Source organism: Notolepis coatsorum, assembly GCF_963971535.1.
Source record: "Notolepis coatsorum genome assembly, chromosome: 2".
NCBI classification, from domain to species: domain Eukaryota; kingdom Metazoa; phylum Chordata; class Actinopteri; order Aulopiformes; family Paralepididae; genus Notolepis; species Notolepis coatsorum.
In genome coordinates, this window is record NC_140166.1 from 28,694,258 (window position 1) to 28,711,634 (window position 17,377).

A 17,377-nucleotide genomic window follows, 5' to 3' on the forward strand; every position below is an offset into this window, starting at 1 on the left:
TGGTCTGCATCCCCTTAACAATTGTTTGTATTAAGCCGTACTGTATTGTACCCATTCTGCAATCTGTTAATAAAGTTTTCAATCAATCAATCAATGCCAACCGAACGGAAAAATGGTGAATGTGGAGATTTCTAGATATCGCCCTAGAGCACCAGCATTGGTCATTTATCCAACCAGGTGAATTCCATGTGGGGAAATGGGAAGTAAGGAGGGGATACATGCAGCCAACCTGTAAACAACAACAGTTTTTTTTAAATTATCAATTAATTAATCACAATTTTTTTGGGGAAAAGCAATACTGTTATTCCACACCTCTCGAACAGCTCTGTAGGTGTATTATTTTAAAAAAACAAGGGCCTTGCTAGTCGTATTAGTTTTTCTAATTGACTTCCTATACCATTGGCTCATTGGACACGAGCATGAGGGACCTCTACCATCCATGACGGAGCTGCGGGGTCGATCGCAAATACAACACAGAGACAGACACCGACAAAAATAGAACGACATGTGACGGAAAGGTCATGAGACGTTCACGACACTGCAAGCACATTCACCCTCCTCCGGGATGCCCGACCTAATCTAATTCTAACCATGCGGATGATGGCAAACGTGGCTTTGACTATTTGATGTGTAAAGGGGCTCCATCTGCCCTCTCACAGCTAGATGGAGAGAGACACGTGAGGCAATGTTTACATCGGAACGATGCAGGGCCACGTCACACGTCCAAATCGTGGGGGGGAAACGGGTACAAAGCGGCAGGATGTCAACTCTGTTTATTGCACAAAGCGGGGAGAACCGCTATTCACCCCTTCACAGCACCCTTTGCCAGCAGCAGACTGGGGGATTAAAGCCACTTTCGTAAGGGCAGATTGAGCCTCCATCCGTGGTGGGATGACAAACCTAAGTGATTAAACCTCAGGATTACTTATGAATCCCGTCATCTGGAGGATGTGTGGAGCGGAGTGACATCTGGGGAATTGTGGCCCTGACATATTATAATGTTTTTTTCTAAAGAATATTATTATTAACTAAAGTACGGCTATTCAAATGACTCGCTGAGGCAGTGATTGAAACATTAATCGCACACACCTCTGTCATTAATCGCCCCAACCCTGGACACCTTCAAAACAGCTCTCAAAACGCACCTTTTCACCAAGGCGTTTTCCCCATTAGATAGTTTAGATTAGGATTCATTATCCCTTTACCTGCCCTCACCCCCCCCCCTTTTTCCCCTATTGCCCCCTTTCCCTAGCCCTCTTGACTGTGAAGCGACCTTGGGTTTCCTGAAAGGCGCTATACAAATTTGATTTATTATTATTATTATTATTATTATTATTAATTATTATTATTATTATTATTATTATTATTATTATTATTATTATTATTATTATTATTATTATTATTATTATTATTATTATTATTATTATTATTAATCACACACACACATCTGTCATTAATCACACACACATCTGTCATTAATCACAGGTACAGGCGGTTCAGCAGATTTTTTTTTAATTAACGCTCAAAATAAATTGTAAAAATTAATTTCTTGAAACATGTTGAAAGAGTTCATTGATGTGTTAATATGCAGTTGGTATGAAATTACTAACTGGAAGGTGTCAGGCAGATTTACATGATGGAAGATGCAATGAAATATGCAGTGCAAAGGAAAAAAGAAATATCACCATATCTACCTGTCAACAGCAATGGCGACCAGCGTGAAGACGGATGCGGACACGGAGATGCCTTGAACCATGCCGCTCATCTTGCATACCAGGCTTCCAAATGGCCATCCTGTTAAAAGGAGACAAGACATTGAGCTGCTTGACCAGAGACCTTACAGCTGTCAACATGAACAAGACATTCTGACTGGAAACATCACTGCCTGGTATGGAAACAGCACGGCCCAGGACAGGAAGGCCCTACAGAGAGTGGTGCGCTCAGCCGAGCGTACTACGGGTATTGCACTACCACCCCTGCAGGTCCTATATAACACACTAATGAAAGACCCCCACCACCCCAACAACAGCCTGTTCAAGCTGCTGCGGTCAGGCGAGCACCTATGCACACATGCAGCAAGAACAGAGACACTAAGGCTCAGCTTCTTCCCCCAGGCCATCAGAACATTGAACAGGACTTTAGCATGTCTATTTTATCATGCCTATTTTATGTCTATTTTATTACCTGTTTATTATGTCTATTTTATTATTTAGTATTATTGCACAATCAAAGCAGGCATGGCCACCCGCATTTCACTGTAGGCCTATGCCCTAATATGTATGTGACAAATAAACCTCTTGAATCTTGAAGACAAGACATTGACCAGAGCCCTCACCGCTGTCAACATGAACAAGACAAGACATTGAGCTGCTTGACCACAGACCCTCACCGCTGTCAACATGAACAAGACAAGACATTGAGCTGCTTGACCAGAGCCCCCACAGCTGTCAACATGAACAAGACAATACATTGAGCTGCTTGACCAGAGACCCTCACCGCTGTCAACATGAACAAGACAAGACATTGAGCTGCTTGACCAGAGCCCCCACAGCTGTCAACATGAACAAGATAAGACATTGAGCTGCTTGACCAGAGCCCCCACAGCTGTCAACATGAACAAGATAAGACATTGAGCTGCTTGACCAGAGCCCCCACAGCTGTCAACATGAACAAGACAAGACATTGAGCTGCTTGACCAGAGACCCTCACCGCTGTCAACATGAACAAGACAAGACATTGAGCTGCTTGACCAGAGACCCTCACAGCTGTCAACATGAACAAGATAAGACATTGAGCTGCTTGACCAGAGACCCTCACAGCTGTCAACATGAACAAGATAAGACATTGAGCTGCTTGACCAGAGCCCCCACAGCTGTCAACATGAACAAGACAAGACATTGAGCTGCTTGACCAGAGACCCTCACAGCTGTCAACATGAACAAGACAGGCCTCATGCATGAAGCGATATAAGAACAGATTTAGTTCTTAACTAGCATTTCCTCTTACTTTGTTCTTACCTGGGATTCAGCAACGTTTTCTTATTGTTGCTTTTTTCTCAGGCAAGAACAGAGAGCACTCTTACCGAAATAAGAAATGCTTACCCAGATGAGAAACATTTAAAAAAGCCTACCATTCATAATAATAATAATACATACGATTTATATAGCGCTTTTCCTAATTCTCAAAGACACTTTACAAAACAAACAATATAATACAATACAGTTTTAGTAGCTCAAGTAAAAATAAATATATAAAATGGTGAGAGAGGAAGGAGTTCATGGGTTGAAAGCAAACCATTGGTCAATTGCCGCCAAATACAGTACCCCCAAATACGACTTTATAAACCGATGCAGAACTTTTCAATAATTATTATTATTATTATAACTTATTGCGTGCGTTCTGCTTCTGAAATGGATTATATATTGCTGTTAGAACAGATGCTGGCTGCCCAGGCCGTACGCATATAACGCATATTTACAACCTCTCCTCTCCTCTCTTCTCTTCTCTGTATAGATGTACAAGATACAAGAGTTTTATTTGTCACAGCATACAGGTATACAGTGAAATGCAGGGGGTCTCGCCCGCAACGATGTGCATAATACAAGTAATAATAATAAGAGTCCAACCAATAGAGCGACATAGTGCAATAAACAAGTAAACAAAGTAGGCATATCGGTATCTGTACATGAGATATTTACAGAGCATGGTAGGACATTCTAGGTCCTGTGGTAGTGCAGTACACTGTTAGCTACGGATGAGGCACTGGGTCTTTATGTACACTGCTATACAATGCTATATTATACAATCTCAAGCTATACTATTCTTAAAGTGACCTTTCCTTCTGTAAAGTGTCCATAAGTGTGAGCGTGTGCAGCATGAGTGTGTGTGTGCTCATGTTAAAGTGGCTGCTAGTGTGTGAGCGTGTACAGTGTGTGTGTTGTGTGTGTGCTCATGTGTGCTTGTGTGTGGAGAGTTCAGTGTTCAAGGCTCTGATGGCCTGGGGGAAGAAGCTGAGCCGAAGTCTCTCTGTCCTAGTTGCTGGTGTTCGGAGGCATTTGCCTGACCGCAGCAGCATGAACAGGCTGTTGTTGGGGTGGTGAGGGTCTTTCATTATCCTGCAGGCTCTGGATTTGCACCTCTTGTTGTATAGGACCTGCAGGGTTGGTAGTGTAATACCCGTGGTACGCTCGGCTGAGCGCACCACTCTCTGTAGGGCCTTCTTGTCCTGTGCCGTGCTGTTGCCATACCAGGCAGTGATGTTTCCAGTCAAGATGCTCTCTACAGCTCCGGAGTAGAAGGACTGGAGTATCTTCCCAGATACTCTGAACTTCCTTAACTGTCTCAGGTGGTAGAGGCGCTGCTTCGCCTTTTTTTTTACGACTGAGTCTATGTGTGTTGTCCATGTCAGGTCCTCTGAGATGTGGACCCCCAGGTACTTGAAGCTGCTCACCCTGTCCACGGTAGCCCCGTTTATCCTCAGTGGTGTGTGTGTCTCCTGCTGTCTCCTCCTAAAATCCACGATCAGCTCCTTGGTTTTACCAATGTTCAGGAGCAGGCTGTTGTCCTGGCACCAGCGTTCCAGTACCTCAACCTCCTCCCGGTAGGCCTTCTCGTCGTTGTCCGAGATCAGCCCCACTACCACTGTGTCGTCCGCAAACTTCACTATGGAGTTGGAGCTGAACTTGGCCACACAGTCGTGTGTGTATAGTGAGTACAGCAGAGGGCTCAGAACACAGCCCTGGGGGGACCCGATGCTCAGGGTGATGGTGTTGGAGGTCTGACCCCCCACCTTGACCGCCTGGGGCCTTTCGCTCAGAAAGTCCAGTATCCAGGCGCTCAGAGCGGAGCTCAGACCCAGCTCGATCAGCTTGTCCACCAGTCTGGTGGGGACTATGGTGTTGAACGCTGAGCTGTAGTCAATGAATAACAGCCTCACATAGCCCCCCTTCTGTCGGTCCAGGTGAGAGAGGGTGCTGTGCAGTACTTGGGAGACCGCATCATCAGTGGACCTGTTTGGCCTGTATGCAAATTGCATAGGGTCCATATCACTGGGGAGGGAGGCACAAATGTGATCCTTGATCAGCCTCTCGAAACATTTCATGGCCACAGAGGTGAGTGCCACCGGTCTGTAGTCATTGAGACCTGTTGGGGAGGGTTTCTTTGGTACAGGGATGATGGTAGACATCTTGAAGCAGGCAGGAACCACTGACTCCGCCAGGGATCGATTAAATATGGCGGTGAACACAGGGGCTAGCTGGTTAGCACAGGACTTAAGTATGCGTCCTGTTATTCCATCTGGGCCAGCAGCTTTTCTGGTGTTCACCTGCATAAATGCTCTTCTCACATGTAGCAGTACTGTCTATCTGTATGTCATGTATGTCATAATGTTATGATGAATTGAAAATGGGGGACCCTGATGTAAACAAGACGAAAGTCTTTCTCTGGTCTGCATCCCCTTAACAATTGTGTGTATTGAGCTGTACTGTATTGTACCAATTCTGCAATCTGTTAATAAAATGTTCAATCAATCAATCAATCAAAACTCTGCTCCACACCTAAAGTTCTGAGCGCACTCTGAGTTTTAGTCACGGACATTTCAGAGAGAGATGACAGGTGACAGATCTGGTGACAGTCATCTCTCTCTGAAAGGAGATTGCATATGGATCAGCGGCATATATATATCAGTATACTGCACGCCGCCATTGGTTCTTGACAAGCGTGCAGCCAGTCGTTCAGTATTGAAAGCCTACTTTGCTGGAACGATTTATTTCGCACTATACAACAGTATGTATACGTATAAGTACAGGTATACGTCTTTATTTGTCATCAGATTAACACACACACACATGCGATGAGCGACCCACAGGAACACACACACATGCACTGAGTCGCAAGTCGTGAGACATGTGTGTGTGTGTGTGTGTGTGTGTGTGTGTGTGTGTTGTGTGTGTGTGTGTGTGTGTGTGTGTGTGTGTGTGTGTGTGTGTGTGTGTGTGTGTGTGTGTGTGTGTGTGTGTGTGTGTGTGTGTGTGTGTGTGTGTGTGTGTCATTTTGAGATCGCAAAGTGCTTCCTGTTGAATATATCAGAGAGGGATCAGATGGCGAAACTCTGCTGTTTTACACCCGCCTCATTCGCCTTATAAGGAGATTGTGGGCGTGTCTGCATGCAAATGAATTTAGCGCGAACACGCTTTTGAGTTTAAGAATGAGTGGGATTCATCATGCAAATTTCCTGGGTACGCACAGATTTCGACGTTAAGAACGGCTTGATGAATGTGGCGGTGGCTTTTCTTATTGTTCTCTTAACAGACAGGTAAGCAAGAATATAAGAAACATAATAAGAGAGTATTGTTGAATGAGGCCCATGAGCTGCTGGAAGGCCGGGAACATGCCCATTAGGAAACCCGTTGAGACACACTGGTGAGCGGAGCGTATCAGCCCAACACAGCGCACCTGTGCCAGACGGGAACAGGTGAGCCTAATCAAAGCGTAATTGCTCACACTAGACTAGAAGATGTAAGGCTAGACAGGACTGCAGTGGAGTAACTACGTTGACACCTGAGAGAGGAGGAAGGAGAGAGAGTGAGTAGAGGAAGAGAGAGAAGAGAGAGAGAAAAGAAGCGATTGGTCTGTATCTAACAAAGTGCTGTGTATGACATGTATGTTTTTGGAACGAGATCCCTGCTGTGTGCCCGACCCTCCGACTGTCTGAGAACCCGCTTTGGAACTGACCCATGCTCGCCCGACGTCTCTTCACCCGGATCAGCCCTGGAACGTACAGTATGAGAATCTATCCCTGTGTACCGACGCTCGCTGTCGGACAATTATTATTCATTCCAATCTGGTGACAGCTCATAACACCCCCGAGTCTGTCACAATATATATAATGTATGTGTGTATATATATACAGTATAGAATAGAATAGATGTACTTTATTGATCCCGAGGGAAACACTACAGATCGCTCACAACAAACATTCAGTAGGCAAAATCACAAATAAGAATACAAATACAGTCTGGGATATACATTCTAAAATATGTATATACATTCTAAAATATACAGCCAATATATACAGTTATATACACTAAATGTAAAGTAATAGATGTAGATTATTTTTATGTAACAGTAAAAAGTCATAAATCAAAAGGTCCAGGAAGATTACCAGAGTTTGTACTGTCACTGTGTGCTCAGTGAGTCGTTGCATAGTCTGATGGCTGTTGGAATATATGTATTCATTTATTTACAGTTTGATTAAGTGTGTTTCTAGTCTGAGCTGGTTTCTTCTGGTTTCACTGGTCCACTGGTCCACTGGCAGGAAGGTCACTCCACCACTGCAGGGCCAGGATAGAGTTAATTTAAAGCAGCATTCGGCTACTTATGAAAATTGGGATGAGAGAAAAAAAAAAATAGAAAAATGGGAGAAAAAGTGGATAAAAAAAAAAAAAGTCTATTGGATCATGTCTCCAGCACCCCCAGAGCCGTAGCTACAACCACTTAATGTCAAGGCTCTCATCCACATTCATTCATTTTCTCCCCCCGCTCTCTCTCCCATAATATCAGAATATCGGAAGTGTTGCTTGCGGTGGTCTATAGATATGGTTTGATTGATTGATTGATTGAAAAGTTTATTAACAGATTGCAGAATGGGTACAGTACAGTACAGCTCAATACATACAATTGTTAAGAGGATGCAGACCTGAGAAAGACTTTCGTCTTGTTTCCATCAGGGTCCCCCATTTTCAATTCATCATGGTCAAACTCAACGCCCCACCTGGTGTGTTCATCCGGCCCCCAGACTGAATTCTCTTATCAATTCCTCTCCTGGCCTCATTTCTACTGGCCTGTGATACAAATCAAACGCACCTCCGTCTCACTGCCCAGCAATACAAATGTCTCCACTTTTCAAGCAAACGCACGGAGCGTTATCTGCATCGTATTCTTAGTCAACAGCCTAACCCTGCTTTCTTGGGCCATTGGAGGAGGACCCAATATTTAGCTTTTAATTTTTCCTTTTTTTCCTCTGTACTCTCACTGTGAACATCTCTCCTCCCTCTGTTTTCACTCAGGCACTGTTTGAGTCCAATTTTCCTTTATCAACGGAATTGTTGCCAATTCATCATTATAGTCTGAAATCAAAACAGTGGAAATAGTTGTGAAAGCTGCGGTAGAAATAGATGCTGAGGACCTGTTTAGTGCTAATCTTAACTAAATTACCAATTAAGATAGTGAGCTCAGGGAAATGCACATTTCCTAAGTATTATTATATGTCCTGCCCACAATCTCTATTTTTCATGTTGGACTCCTTGGTAATAGAGTTTAGCCTCCCTGCTATAAAGGCTATACCTCTAGCTCCTCCAAGAGGTCACTTCAGCTAAGAGAGCAAGTGACTACCTGATGGTCTCAGCTGGTTGTATGTTAATCAGGGATGATCTGAAACCCAACCAGAGCGTGCGCGCACACACACACACAGAAAATGCTCTTTTTGTGTCCAGTCAGAATGCTGCCATGCTATAATGCAGGGGTCGGCAACTCTAGGCACGCGTACCACGCGGCAGCACTTTCATTGGCACAAAATAGTTTTATTATTTTCTTTTTTTAAACTTCGCTTTTCATATTTTGCACTGACTGTTGTTGCATTTATCTTGTTGAAATCCTCCAACAGGTTATTTTTGGTAATTCGACTTTTTTGCACACCCCTATGACAGCTAGCATGTCAAATCACCTCTTGAACAGCCATTGGCTGTTGCACGGCTTTTAAAATTTTATTTAGTTTGAGTGAAGGCAGCCTACAGCCTCACTGGTAGGCAGCTGCTTATTTTCCTACACATGGGTTTGCATGTGAACTTGAACTTGAATGTGCATATGCAGGGCTCTCGCATATATAAACCATACGTGCATATATATGGCAAGTTCATGCATGCGCACATGTATGCACTTACCTGGGATTGATGTGTTATTAAAGACTGAGAAACAAGCTTATTTTATTTTATCTGTCCATAAAGACTCAAACTCTCTCTCTAGCTGCCTGTGTGTGTGTGTGTGTGTGTGTGTGTGTGTGTGTGTGTGTGTGTGTGTGTGTGTGTGTGTGTGTGTGTGTGTGTGTGTGTGTGTGTGTGTGTGTGTGTGTGTGTGTGTGTGTGTGTGTGTGTGTGTGTGCGTGTGTGTGTGTGTGTGTCCCAGAGGAGGAGGATGCATGAGGTGGAAGAGTTGGAAGTGAGCACGTCTAACAGCTGATATGAACACAGAGGAGGGTGTGACCAGGATGGCTATAGGCACAAGATTGAGGGCCAGTCCGTTTGAAGGCCAGGCATTCAAACAAGGGAGGGGGACGTAGCAGGAGGGAGGGGGACAGCACTCGCCTTAAAGTTGTCATGGTGAAGAACGGCAAGACCCAGGCTTCAGTGAGACATCCAAATCATTATCCAAGAGTATGTCATTGATGAAGGGAGATGTGTGATTACCTGGTGTTGAGGAGTGCAAACTTCTGGGAAGAGGAGAGACTGCTAGAGTCCGACTTGGCTAAGGTGTTTGAGGTTGTTAAGGTTAGCGTCTGTGCCATGGTTGTTATGGTTAAAGGGGACTGTAAGGCAGGGACTACAATAACAGTAGATTGTCCGACAAATGATCCCTATCCCGGCGTGATAGGAGTGCAGGAGGGGGCTTACTACCGGGGTAGTAAACTGTACAAATCTGAGGGGGAGTAGCCGAAAGTCATTGTTTCAGTCCATAGCAGGAGTACAGAGGAAAAGTCCAGGGAGAAACTAATAGAAAAACAGGAATGTTTCAACGGTGACAGCTGGTATAGCAGGGCTGCTAGCAGACAAACTGGTGGCTAAGCTAACCACAACAAACATGGCGCAATGCGGCACATTCAACGTGTTGTGAAATACACCAGACTCATTGATAGATAGGCGGAAGACAAGTAATGCCGGGGTGAGTGACAGCTGTCAAAAATCCAATCCACAAATCCACAGAAACGGCTCAGATGGCATCGCAGCAGGCAGGGCAGAGCAGAAAATTATAGTAGGACAAGTGTTAATTAAAAAATATATATATATATTGGAATGAGGTTAATAGACAAATGTTATTACTAGATAATGAAGTTTTCAGTTGGGGACATCATTTTGCAGTTGAAAAAAGATAATATATTGCAATATCGTAGCAGCTAACGTTAGTTAAGGTTGTTACCGTAACGTGGGCATAAAGGAATAGCGAGGATGCAAAGCATGTTTTTTAATAAAAAAAAAAAAAAAAAAAAAAATTAACCAGGTTTGTCCCAATTGAGATCCAGGATCTCTTTTACAAGGGAGACCTGGCCAAGAATAGCAGCAACACAAAGTTTCAACATACACACATAGACATTACAGATCAAAACTACAAAATGGTCAGATAAAACATTTGCACACAGAAAACGTGGTTACAATAGGCTTCACCATAGCCTTAAATACATTCAGTGTTACCAAGCTTTGAATCTTCAGATCGGACTGGAGATTGTTCCATGCAGTAGGTGCGGAAAACCTAAAAGCTTCTTTCCCATTTCTGTTCGGACATTGGGAACAGCAAAGTGCATAAAATCCTTCGAATGGAGATTGTAATTTCCACCATTCAACATTAAAAGAGACAATAAATAAATCGGAACCATACCAAGAATGGCCTTGTAAATCAAAACATACCAATGTTAGACGCATTGGACCCGTTGCTCGCAGAGTTTTCACTGCACATAGAAACAGTGCGACTCATGAGAGCAGTCGTCACATGGCTGTCGAACGCAGGGCTGAAGAGCTAGATGTCATAGCTTCTAAAATGTAAGCTCCGACTCGGCGGCGGGGAGGCGCAGCGGACATTGCGCTCGTCACCAACGCATGAGACACCGGTATCGAATCCGGCTGTCTGCGTTGCCTCTGGCTTGGGCCGGCCGTCATACTAACTCAATTGGCAGAGTTAGCGGGTGGGAAGTCGATGAGTGGTAATCTGGACGTTGTAAACAGCGACTCCTACAGGTCAGTTGGGGCGCCTGCACAGCAGAGACAGGAAAATGGCGGGGGCAGTGTGAGCCTCCTACACGTTACTCCTCGCCAAATGAGAGTCCGCGCTGGCAGGTGAAAAGATGCGACTGGCTGCCTACACATGTATCGGAGGGGACATGCGATGGGCTTCTATCCTGCCTACAACCGGCCAGTGGGGGGCACATGCGAGCAACGTTCAAGACAGGGGAGGGGAGAATTGGCACGGCTAAAATTGGGATGGGAGAAAAATAGAAAAAGAGGAGAAAAAGTGGATACAAAAAAAGAAAAAAATGTAAGCTCCGCGCTGGTCTGTGTCTGTTATGAAATGACAATTGCGTGTTATTGAAGGACCGTGTCTATTATTAAATGACAATTGTGCGTAATGTATGGTTCACGCTGGTCTGTGTCTATCATGAAATTACAATTGCACGTTGCGCATGTTATGACTTTGAATGTTTTCCATTTCCATGGCAAGGACGGCACAAAAGTAACAAATACGATGTGTCGGTCATGAATATGCAAATCGATGGAATTTCGACGTCGCCGAATCGTTGCAGCCCTAGTGATAATACGTATGGTGGGGCCTATCTATAACAAACAAGTTTCCTTTTAATTTTTAAAGATTATTTTGAAAATGCTTTTTCTTTTACATTATGGACCAAAATGGGAATTTCTTTTTGAAAAAACGGTTAATTAAGATTACCCCCCCCCCCCCCCCCCCCCCCCACACACACACACACACACACACACACTCTGTATAAACAAAAGTACCATACGATATCTCAGAGGAATTGTATACTGTCACTAAGACTTACAAAAATAGTAACAAAAACTAAATCAGAATCAGAATGGTCTTCATTGCCAAGTAGCTTTCCCATACAAGGAATTTTATTTGGTCATTTTCGGTGCGACATTAACGGACAAACAATAAAATAAAAAGGTGGAATAAAATGAAATATGAACAAAATTATAGCAAGAGTTCTATAAAGACTGTATACAGGGAAGAAGATAAGCTGTGTGTGGTGGAGAATGCTATTCAGCTCAGCTGTTAATGAGAACTACAGCTGGGGGGACTGCTCTCGTGTCTCTCTGGTCTGGATGTCACGGTCCGCAGGAGAGAGCTCTGAGGATTCGGTGGCCCAGGGTCTGATGACTCGTACAAGCTGAGCAGCGATTGGGGGAGGACCCGACCCCCCTGTAGTCATTGTGCTGCGATGAGCCCGTACTCTCATTACCAACCTGAGACACTTTGCCCCGCTTTGAAGGAGAGGTACCCAACCCTCTGCGGATAGTGAGAAAATCATGTTGTTACTTGTTTATTTATTCGTATCCTGTTGATGAAAGGAGCTGAGTTTAACCCTCAGGGGCCAGGCATCTCCCAGAGGAGACACTAGACCTCATACAGGAGGGAGGTTGAGCGACTAGTGGAGTGGTGCGATGGTCATAACCTTGCTCTCAACCCCACGAAGACCAAGGAGATGATCATCGATTTCCACAGGACTGGTGACCTCAGCCACTCTCCACTCCTCATTGGAAATGAGGAGGTGGAGAGGGTTTAAAAATTTAAGTTTCTGGGCGTGACAATGTCTGATGACCTGTCCTGGGGGATCAACATTACCTCTGCTGTGGGGAAAGCACAGCAGCGCCTCTTCTATCTGAGGAAGCTTAAATGGGCTAAACTCCCACAGGGACTGATGGCCAACTTCTACCACTGCGCAGTAGAGAGTGTACTCACGTACGGACTACTGGTGTGGTTTTCCAGCTGCACCAAGGCAGAGAAGGAGGCCCTCCACAGAGTGGTCAAGGCTGCAAGGAGGCTCACTGGAGCTAGCCTCCCAGATATCTCCACAGTCTTCACCTCCCGCTGCCTACGTCGTGTAAATAACATCTTACAGGACCAGTACCACCCAGCACACCATCTTTTTCAACTGCTGCCCTCTGGTCGAAGGTATAGATCCATCCAGTCCGGAACTAGCAGACTGACCAACAGCCTCTATCCACGGGCTGTCAGGCTGCTCAACGATCAACATCAACTTGCCCCCCCCGCAACCCACCCCCCTCGCACCCCCCAACCCCCGGTGACATAACTCCCACTTCTCCATTACAACAATAACTGTGAACCGGACTTGCATTGCTGCACTATACACTATTTCATCCATTGCAAGTCAACAAATAATTGACATTATTATTTTGCACATGTTATATCTTATGTTGTATGCCAGTGGTGATGTTCCTAACAAATTTCGTTGTACCAACAATGACAAATAAAGATCTATTCTAAGAAAATGTGTATTTGGAAAAAGACACTTGGGAGTTACTTTGGAGTTATCCAACAAATCACAAGTTTTGCATTGATTGGTGAAAGAAAACACCAAGGAAAATGTCCAAGTAAAAGGCTGAAACAGTGCATTTGCTACCAAACTTCATGCAGAGGTTCAAAACATGTAAATGCACATTTCCAAGTTGAAGAAACAAATATTCCCTGGTGACTCAAGTTATCTTTCATTGGGCATTTTCTTTTATTTGAGTCAAATATGACATGTTCACATAAAGGCAATGCAAGATGGTGACATTACACTGTGCCAGAAAGAAAGGTTCTCCTGAATCATATGATACATGATACTGAAAGAAGGACCTCAGAATTAGCAAATAGACCAAAGTTTGTCGAGATGCTTTTTCTTGTCTATGTCGTCTTTTAACCTGTTCAGATCTATCTCACATAGACCAGCTCACATTTGTTGTCCGATTTGTCAGTGCTGAGAGAAAAGTAGTTGAAAGATTCCTCGAATTTGAGCCCATACATAGCCACACGGGTATAAGCCTTGTGGAATGTGTAGTAAAGATTGTGCGAGACCTGGGGTTGGACTGCTGTGGTAAAAGCTCTGACAGCGCAATCAACATATAATAGGCTCCAGGCACACCCTTAGCCACTTAAGCATCGGGCCCGCCTGTGGGGCGTCACACACGCACGCGCACACGTCGCAGTACTTTGCCCTCATCTTCCGGCTCTGGGCTGTGTTTTTGCCGGTCAACCAATACATTGTTGGAAAATTGAATTTGCCACCTTTCGATCGTCACCTCACTCAACCTAATGCGTGATTCCATTCTCGAGTTACAAGACGAAACACCCGATGAGCGTCATTTGACAAGCCGTTCGGACGAGTGACCACGTCCGTTTTGGTCAGGTCCTGAACGCACCAGTCACCGCTGATGGTGAAAATGATTGACCACCTTAATAAATATGAATAATTATCTATATAGCACTTTTCACACATGGACCACATTCCAGAGTGCCCCACAGAAATTTGTATAAAATGAACATAGGCATAAAATGACGAAAACCCTCCCTTTTGAAATGAGCGGGCGGCCATTCAGAATTGCCGTAGTTAATAACGCGTGTGATATCTTGATAAATGTGCATGTACAAGACGGCAGCTCACACGGAAATCTTCTACCTAACATTGAACCTAAAATATGTTTCAGACAAAAATTTTAACACCTAGATTGCAATGCTATTGTTGGATATTGAGTCATATTTGATCTGCAGTGTCTAGTCTGAAAAGTTGGATCTGAATTTCATTATATAATACAGGCTCGCACACCACTTCTGCATGTACGATAATTATCATATTTCTATGATAAAAGAAGCTTGCTTGTTACAAGCACAGAAACAGTCCATTGAGAACAGGACTGAACCAGAGAGATATAGAGGCTGCTAGAATACATAATCTGGCAAACAACTTAAATTATGTGTTTATACAATATGTCCCCTTTAACATTTCCTTTCTGTGTACATTTTATATTTATTTCATGTACACTACAGCCTATGATGTTGAGCCACCAGAGAGAATCATTCATACTTTCCTGGCAAATAGAGTCATTATCAAATGGTTTCATGCAAATCTGTGTTTTTCAGAAGGCAGAGTGTGAGTGCGCTGTCCGCTCTCAGTGGTGCTGAAATTATAGCTCATTAATAGACTCGCTGTGCTTGCATAGCTTTGAACAACACAGTGTACAGTTTTGTTTGATATCTTTGTTATTTAAAGGGGACATGTTTTAGTCCTTTAATCAAATATAATACTCCTTCCACCTGGAGGAGATGATAATAATAGTAAAGTTTTATTTAAGTTAACTCTTCGGAGTTCAAACCAAGGACCTTCTTGCTGTGAGGGAGCAGTGCTAACCACTGTGCCACCGTATTGTGTGTATCATGTCGTGCCGTGCTGTGCTGTGCTGTATTGTGTTGTGTGTGTGTGTGTGTGTGTGTGTGGGGGGGGGGGGTAGAGCAGTCATCTGGTAATCCGGAGGTTCCCGGTTTGATTCCCACTCCTCCCGGGTGCTTGTATCCTTTCAGCAAGCAACCCTCCCTTCCGCGTTGCTCTGATTGGTAGAGCGCGCGCATGAGCCGCGATAAGCCCCTCAGCCATTAACGTAAGGTTATGTATATAACCAAGTTCTATGAATTATGGTGACGCTCAGCGTCATCTGCACGCACTTCACTTCGTGCACGAGCACTGAATAAAAAATTCCACAATGTACCTTTACATCCCAACATTCGTCTGGCCACACCCCTATCCGCTTACCTTCATAAGCAGGTGTGTGGTCACCTACTCGCCTCCTTCCCAAACTTTCACCACAAGGTGAGATCAAGGGCCGCAGTGGCGTCCGACGCTGAGCGTCACCATAATTCATAGAACTTATACATAACCTTACATTCTATTTCATTATGGCTGCCGCTCAGCGTCATCTGCACTACAGGAGCTGAGCGGGAGCCTGAAGCTCGACAAATGTACCCCACTGAGGCCCCCCACAACCATCAGACCGGGGAGGACCGAGCCCCCCGACCCTCCCTAATGGAGGATACCCTCCCTATTGGAGGCTTACGGGAGGGAGACGGATCCGACCGTGCAAAGAGGAACTCAAGCAACTCAACGCACAGGGTGAGCAGATCGTGGCTTGACCCCACGACTACGCACACGCACAACCCGCATGCCACCAGGGAACGAACGGAAGGAACAACCCTTGTTACTGCCCCCAAAATCACGGGGTCAAGAGCAAACCCAACCCCGTGGCAAGGCCGTAGCAGCGGAGCGCGAAGGAAGACCCAGACCCACTGAAGGGACTGGATCCCAATGACGCCCGGAGAGGTCAATGACGCCAGGCATCAAGACCCCACCAGGCAGTCACTTAGTGACACCGCCCCCCACATCGCCAGCGTATTCGGATAGGGCCCCTCCAAGAGCGGGCCCTTTCCCCCCAATAGTACACCGCCTGGCACACTGACCCTGTAACACAGGCAGTCAGCATGGCCGTAAGCACTCAAAAAGGTTAACCAACGGAAGCAGGCAGTGCACCGGGGAAACCAGGCAGCAGGCTGTAGACCTGAGCCTGGAGCACTGCGGACGAGACAGGCGCCAAAAGGGGTCAACTGAAAACAGCCCCCCCGGCAGAAGGGGCGTATGCTGGCGTTGTTGAGCACCATGACAAAGCCTCCATCAAAAAAAACCCACCCAGAGGGGTCGAGGCAGAGAAGGCTGACACGATTGGCAGACGTCATGAACGTGCAGGGGCACACTCAACCGGGTAACCCGGGAGTTGACTCTGCTCCAACACACCAGGGAATCAACCACCCTCTCGGTACACAGACGGTGGTTGTTCCTATAACCCCTCAAGAACAAACTCCAAAACACACCTGCGGGTATACACCAGCTATACCACAGTACAAATGTTTCAGTTTCCAAAAGGGTTATCCCAGGCCTACGGTTTCAACGAAACATTACTTCGGACCGGGCCCGGCGGCTCGGGAAGCACACAGGGTTACCAGAGGAGGTCCAGAAGACCACCCCAACAGCCCCCTCTTCGCCATGCATGAGAGAGGAGCGAAAGAAAGGAGAACCAGCCCCTTATAATAGTGCCAGGTACAACATGTACCCAACAAAGGGTCTCCATAACGCCTAACCCCGTGACACCCGGGCCGACCCGGCATTTTTCCCCCCGAAAAAAGCACAAGTCCCTCAGGGTACCAGAACAGCAGATCTGCATCCCCGGCGGACAACGGGGTAACTGACCTGGACCAGCGTGACCAGAACCAGTCCCGTGCCCTAACCACGCCGACATGCCTACTCCAGGAGAAGGGGCAGATATGCGTGTTGATCTAAAACATGAAAAGAGGGCGCCACCCAGACGGTCCTGTTTACACCGCGCTCGGTGGCCCACCCCAAGGCGTGAGACCCCTCTACCTATGTTCTGATCTATTCCGTTAACATCCCCCAGATATGAACGAGAATCCGTCGAGACCCAGTAACAGGCTCTCGGAAGAGGAAAAAATCCCCCATCCCAGTTGCTTTATAAAAACGCTGTTTTAATAACAA

General features: G+C 45.5%; 1 protein-coding gene across 1 annotated transcript in view; it reads right to left on the bottom strand.

Moving 5' to 3' along the window:
• LOC311248833 (neuropeptide FF receptor 2-like) overlaps positions 1-17,377 on the bottom strand; it is a gene marked incomplete at both ends in the record, with an annotated part of 96,794 nt that overhangs the window by 68,219 nt on the left and 11,198 nt on the right. The window contains one exon of the mRNA XM_084338054.1: positions 1,695-1,794. Coding sequence (XP_084194180.1) covers positions 1,695-1,794 — 100 coding nt within the window. The remainder of the gene's footprint in view (positions 1-1,694; positions 1,795-17,377) is intronic.